Source organism: Arachis hypogaea, chromosome 3 (genome assembly GCF_003086295.3).
Source record: "Arachis hypogaea cultivar Tifrunner chromosome 3, arahy.Tifrunner.gnm2.J5K5, whole genome shotgun sequence".
NCBI lineage: Eukaryota > Viridiplantae > Streptophyta > Magnoliopsida > Fabales > Fabaceae > Arachis > Arachis hypogaea.
The window spans coordinates 116,527,123-116,533,593 of record NC_092038.1 but is presented as its reverse complement, the minus strand read 5'-3'; the positions used below and the strand labels follow the sequence as shown (position 1 = coordinate 116,533,593).

General features: G+C 38.7%; 1 protein-coding gene across 50 annotated transcripts; it reads left to right on the top strand.

The window, feature by feature from the left end:
• Nucleotides 1–265: 265 nt before the first annotated feature.
• LOC112790995 (uncharacterized) lies at nucleotides 266–6,079 on the top strand. Of its 50 annotated transcripts, none has more exons than XR_011880117.1 (12): nucleotides 266–682; nucleotides 1,095–1,179; nucleotides 1,567–2,001; nucleotides 2,113–2,198; nucleotides 2,352–2,496; nucleotides 2,823–2,970; nucleotides 3,072–3,611; nucleotides 3,777–3,835; nucleotides 4,006–4,081; nucleotides 4,226–4,345; nucleotides 4,882–5,021; nucleotides 5,341–6,079. XR_011880117.1 is itself a non-coding variant. In XM_072233295.1 (10 exons), the coding sequence occupies exons 3-9, from the start codon at nucleotides 1,936–1,938 to the stop codon at nucleotides 4,051–4,053; spliced, it is 1,092 nt and encodes a 363-aa protein (XP_072089396.1). In that variant the 5' UTR covers nucleotides 266–682; nucleotides 1,095–1,179; nucleotides 1,567–1,935; the 3' UTR covers nucleotides 4,054–4,081; nucleotides 4,226–4,503. The 50 variants fall into 50 exon arrangements, 19 of the variants coding, with proteins under 19 accessions (XP_072089396.1, XP_072089407.1, XP_072089398.1 ...); XR_011880116.1 differs by having other exon boundaries at nucleotides 281–682; nucleotides 1,114–1,179; XR_011880124.1 differs by having other exon boundaries at nucleotides 286–682; nucleotides 1,114–1,179; nucleotides 5,427–6,079.
• Nucleotides 6,080–6,471: the final 392 nt, after the last annotated feature.

The window sequence follows — 6,471 nt, the reverse complement described above, 5'->3', positions numbered from 1 at the left end:
GTGAGGGTGAAGGGCCTGAGGGTGCGTGGCTGCCTTACATTGTTCTGAAAACCGAACTGGGTCGGCCAATTCAACCGAGTTAACCGGGAACTGGTCACCAAGCCGGTGCGGTTGACCTCATAAACCACCTAGTAAAAATTGGTTAGAAAACCGGTCGAACTGGTAGTTAACCGGTGAACCACTGAAACCGGCCGGTTTTTAGAGGGTTTTCGGTTCGGTATTACTCTTCAAAACGCCGCCGTTTTACGTTTTATAAAAGAAAAAAAAAAAGAAAAACCTTAATCTACCCATGACCCCAACGCAGCCCAGTCGCACTCCCACGCCTCACCTCTCTTGAAATTTTGAAATTGAAAGAACAATCTCAAGAAAGAACCCTAGCCACCCAGTCCCGCCGCCCGCAGCCCCGTCGCGTGTTAGGCATCGCGTGTGGAAGCTCCGTCGCCGTCGCAGGAGCTGTGTCGCCGTCGTAGGAAGCTCCGTCGCGGTTCTCGGAAGCTGTGTCGACGTCGTAGGGAGCTCCGTCTCGGTCCTAGGAAGCTGTGTCGCCATCGTAGGAAGCTCCCTTGCCGTCGTGTGGAAGCTCTGTGGCCGTCGCTCTCTCCTCTGTTCGAGCTCTCTCTCTGTTCGCCGGTGTCGCCGTCTCCTCTATCGTCGACGTCACTCCCCTTCCTCCTCGCCGCCGGTAAGCAGTAAGCACTGTGACTTGGAATCATTTTTGCTGGTTTTAGTGTTTTACTGTTGTTTGAAACTGAGTTGCTGAGTAGTTGGATTCTGTTTGCGGAGTTAATTTTGTTCATGATTTTTGTTAGCTGTACTTTGTTTGCGGAGTTAATTTTGTCTGCTTGAGTTAATTTTGTTCATGATTTTTGTTAGCTGGATTTTGTTGGCTTGAGTTAATTTTGTTCATGATTCTCTACGCTGCTTTTACTCTCATTGTTTGCTGAGTTAATTTCTATGCTGCTTTCATCTTTCTTCAATGCATTCTTAGTTATTTAGTGATGTTTCCTCTGTGTGTGTTTTTTCTTCCATATGCTTACTAATAAAATTGATCTCTTATATATTTTGGCATTTATTAATTTGCTTAATATCTTAAGATGGTTACCAATAATTCAGTGAGGATAGACGACTAAGATGGCTGTTCAGTAATTTTTGAGGAGGAAACTCCAATCTCACTTTCATGTAAGCATTATCCCCTGCCTTTCTGGTCTTTTGTATCATAAGGACTATTTACTTTTTGATCTGTGTTGCCTGTGACTTCAAATGAAGACCCTTAGGTGAAAGATGCACTTGAGAATGGAAAAATGGTTTATCTCTTACCTCCGAGTTTAGAATTAATACCAGTATCTTTTTGTTTCCTCAAATTCTTTCACTAGTTGAAAATGTATCACTTTGCATTAATCCTATTTGATTGAAACGCCTGGATTCTGAATCTTATTTCTGTAAAATAAATTTACAATATATTCAAATAGGACTGTCTCATTGTGAAAAGCAACTGCACTTGGGCTTTCATATACTAATGCTTGTTTATTATACACTGATAATGCTATGCTTTCATATCTTAATAAGGCAGCCACGCACCCTCAGTCCCCTCACCCTCACGTACGGTGCCACCTTTCCCTCTCAGCCCTCTCTCTGTCTCTCACCAGCCGACGTCACCACTCACCAGCCTCAGAGTCACCTTAGCCCGCGCCGAAGCTCCTCTGTTCGATTGCTTCTCTCACCTTCACGGCCACGGTGCTGCACTGCTTCTCGGTGACGACGACCTTCAACGACGACGACACCACCAGTGGCTGCGAAGTGCGACGACGCTTCTCTGCTCTATTTTCCCGGGGCTGCTGTCCCGGTCATCTTCTTCTTCTCTGCCACCATCAGTCAGCCATTAGAAGCCCCGACAAAGAGGAACGGGGATTTCACTGTTTCCCACGTTTCCCACTCATGGCTGAGCTTACTTCAACTCCATCCAATTCTAAAAATGCCAATTTATCTTGTTTCCAACCAACGGTTACTTATGCTTCTCCTTATTCTCTTTCCAATTTATTTGTTCACCTAAGTATTTTTCCTCTTTTCATTTCTTCGTAGTTCTGATTCTTTCTGTGTTTTCCGTATGCGAAGGTTTGCTTGTATGAATGGTGGCTGGTTAAAGCTAAACATGGATTCGAAGGAAAGCAGTTAGCCATTGGAGGCATTGCATCAAAAAGGTAAGAAACTTGGCTTGATTTTGTATTAGGATTTTTCGTGACCTTGTTTTACCTCCTTTGATGCATTTTGGTGATTTGCTGAAATTGATTTGGAGTAATGTTTTCCTTGAAATATCTAATCTGGTAATTGCATAACTTGATTCCGTGAATCAGGGAAGAAGTAGTGCGTGTCTTCACCAGTGCTCCCATTGCGAAACGGCATGATCTGTTCTCTCTTGAGACCACAGATGGGGTTTATATTATCATAAGGGGTTTCATTGACGAGCAGCGCACCATAGATAATGGTTTCCCTCCTGAGGTTTGTAGCCATTACTCATTGGTGTATTCTCTCTCTACTTCTCTACTTGATTAATTACGTTTGCAAATTAATTCATTACATGGTGGTTTGGGAACTTCATATGGCATCAATATGCATATTTTGTCTTGGAAGAGATTTATACATGCATCTACCCATGAATTCCCTCATCATTAAGCATTTTAACCTGGTTGTCAAACTTTTAAATGATGGGTCAGCAGTAGATTGGATGGAAACTATCAAGTTTTGGTTTGTGAACAAGGATCAAAACAATGTAGAATTTGTATGTTTTCCCAGTTTGATTTTTCACCCGTTTTCTATGTTGCTAGGTTTTCAGTCATTTCTTATTTGGTTTTCCTCAAAACTGGGAAAGCTATGCAGCAGATTTGATTAGGGATGAATCAACTATTGGCACTGATTTGGGTAGTGCTATTCCTAAAAATGTATCATCAATTGATCCTGAGATCTTCTCTGCTGGTAAATATTTGCATTTACTTGACTTATAGTTTCTTTGATATTTTATCATTTCGTATCTCCAAGATCTTTTGTTATCTAGCTTGATGTTTTAAGTGTTACAGCTCAAGAAAAATCTATCCTGTCTTCTTCGAAACCTTTAAAGGAAGCATTCAGGGCTCATGGGAAGCCACATGCTGAAGGTGAATGGCATGATTCTAACGCTTCATGTGGGGTTAATGCCGCTCAAGGTAGTGGCAGCGTTAGACGTGTTACCAGGTATCATAACATGAAAGTTCAGCAGAAGCAGCCAGCTTCTGGAATTACTCTAAAACATCCAGAGGAGCTGAACAGTCCACTGACACCAGCTCAGTTGCAATCTCTGGAAAAAGTAACTACAGAAAAAGTAAATACACCATCTGAACATCTCGATGAAAGCTCTACATCTAGAGTTTCTAGAACTTTTTTTAAAAATAAAGAAGGCTGTTTTAGGAGAAAGAAAGCTACAAGTGAAAAAAGTCAGATCACGTGTGAAAGAAAAAGGACTAGATCTGCCACTGCAACCAAATATCCACAAAAAAGGGGTTTAAGCCCCTCGATCATTGGTGAGAAAGAGAAGATATCCCCCGTGTCTGCTCTATCAGGTTTCAAAAAGTCCAAATCAGGTAAGTTTTCCCTGTTAGTTATTTCCCAGTTCTCATTCATAAAAGCCAAATCTTGTTTGGCCTAGAGATACTTGATGCACTAGTGCACTTTTCATACACTTACAAATATCTTTGGTCGATGTTACTATTAATCTTCTTGAAATTTTTGCTCGAATCATATTGCAGGAAGGTTGCTTCTACCACCCTTAGAGTTTTGGCGTAACCAGATACCGATTTACAATGCGGTATTTGATATCTTTGATTGATTTTACAGCTTTCAATTAGCCTTCTTTTTCTGACCCCAGTATTTTCTTTACTTTTATTTATGAAATGTATATGTCAGATTTGGTTAGCACAGAAGTTTCGTTACTACTACATATTTTCCACTGTTTTATTTTCTTTATGTACCATCTAGGACCATGAGGTTACAGAAATTCAGGGAGGTGCATCTGTGGTTCAATAGATAAAGGTTCTTCAGCATCATTGAGCCGGTACTTCTTTTGTTGTAAATCAATAATTTCCAGTTGAAGATTCAAATTTCCCTTGTGTAGATGCTTCGTTGTTTACATTTGTCATTTTTCTGATAGACTCATTCCTATTATGCTGCCTGATCAGTGGATGCTCTTATACTGTAGCTCATGATATTTAGCAAGTGGAGGTCAATCCGTGCTAAAGCTAATGCAAAACTAAGATGTTAACTGTTACTAATTTGAAGAAAATCACAATTTCCTAGGAGAATTTGACATATTTTAGAGGTAAGTTGGAATATAATTGAAAATTTTGGGTCTTTGTACTGAAACATTGTTGTAGTACTTCTGTTCATCTAGGTCTGTGCTACAAAATTGATGAGATCTTAGAGTTGTAATTTGATATTTATATATTATCAAATAAATTTGACTTTTATATAAACAAATATGTAAAATATCTAATTTAAGATTTTAGCTTAATAATTAAAAACCTTTTATATCAATAAAAAGTTTTTGGTTCAACAATCAACACACCATTAGCACATTTTTCTTGTTGAGTTGTTTCCCGCCAAGTGTCGCAACGCACAGCATAGCGCAAAGCTTCATTTTTCAAAAATGTCGACCTTTTTGAGTTTCTGTTTTTCTCCTCAAACCGTAATCCCTAATTTCAACATTGTTTATCATCTTAATGCGTGCATCTCCCACCCTCTGCACCCTCCTTCTTCTTTCCCTATCCACCCTCACGTGATCCGTGACCTGAAACGTTGCCGTTCGAGGAGGATCTGTTTCTGGAACCTTCATCTTCTTCTTCTTCCACAAACTAGGTTTTCCCTACGAAGATTCCCATGGCACCTTCCCCAGCACTGACTACGAGGTGAAGGAGTATAGGGAGCAGTAGATGAAGAACGAAGACGTCGCTTATGTTGCAGTGAATTGCATGTGCCATTATGATACCGGGTTTAGGGTAAGCCATTCTAATTGCATTGATAACATTTATCATAAACTAGTCATCTCAGAATGAGTAACTTAGATTTATATATTTTCTGTTGAAAACAAATTGCATGATTGAATGCTGAAATTAGTGGAATTTTATGGTAAAATATTAGTTGGTCAGTTCATGTGCCTAGCAAGTAGAATTTGATCAAATTTAGTACTTGGAAGCGTCAATGACGAAATGGTGGGATTTTTTCATGTTTTTAATTCCTTGTGCCGTGTAGTTTGTCATTGCATTCAGTATTCTGTCTTTGTTCTAATGCTGTGTTTTTTTTTTTTTTGTTATATAGCTATGTTATTTATTCAAATGTTTATCTTCTCCCAAGGCATACAAGTGGATGATACAACAACCCTGGTTTGGTTTCATTTCTAGCAGATTGCATGGGTAATGATTAATGAACAAAGTTTTCAAAGTGGCGTGGGATTTTTGATGATATAATTGATCATGGCTGTGTCCCTAGTGAGTCAATGTTTTGTGTATTGATTTCTGCATATCCAGTGCGCCTGTTAAAGATTTTCTGGATGAAGCATTCATCATCTACAGTCATATGATTGAGGTTACCAACCTTACCTTGGCTTGCATAATTCCCTCTGCGTGTCCTTGTAAGCAAACCAGGGAACTTTTCAAAGCATTACCTAAAACAAGCTAAAAATTTATCTATTGTAATTTAGTTGCAACTGGACTTGATGTACATTACTACATAAAGTTAGCAATGAAGGCCTAATTTGGCTACATAGTTATCAGGATATCGTAGATAAATAAAGGATATCGATTGAAGAAACAGATGCAATGTGTTAGAATTGAGGAAGGCAGGGACATGCTTTTATCCATATTGAGGGCTTCTATGAGGGAGGGGGATGCGGTCGAAGAAGAAAAAGCTTGGCTCAAATTTCTCCAATTAGTGTAACTTGCCAAATTAGTGTAACTTGCCAATCTCAGATATCAAAATTAGGCTTAACTCACTTTTACATGTAGGAGTGAACACGGATTGGATTGAATCGGATATGGCTAGCACTAAAATTATTGAATCAGATCTAATATCTGCGATTTTTAAGTTTGGATTCAATCTGATCTGCACATTTGCGGATGGGATTAGATCAGATCTTGGATATATTTAAAAAGTTTATTTTTATTTAAAAAATATTAATAAAATATTATTTATTTATTTATTTTTGCGAATCTGCGGATATGCGGATCGGATGTGCGAATACTTATATAAAATACACAATCCGATCCGATAACTTTGTGGATCGAATTCGATAACCTTGCAGATTGAATTGATATCCGCAATTTTTGGATCGAATCCATAAATACTCTTAATACTCTTATTTACATGATACGTATTTAGAAAATTAGAATATTTTTTATATTTATATAAATAAAAAAGCCTATATATAACTCACACTTAGCTTGAACCCGC

Coding starts and splice junctions, on each gene's coding strand:
- LOC112790995 (XM_072233295.1), top strand. CDS start 1,936: ATGGCTGAGCTTACTTCAACTCCATCCAATTCTAAAAATGCCAATTTA. Junction 2,002..2,112: donor TATCTTGTTTCCAACCAACG/GTTACTTATGCT, acceptor CCGTATGCGAAG/GTTTGCTTGTATGAATGGTG. Junction 2,199..2,351: donor GGAGGCATTGCATCAAAAAG/GTAAGAAACTTG, acceptor TCCGTGAATCAG/GGAAGAAGTAGTGCGTGTCT.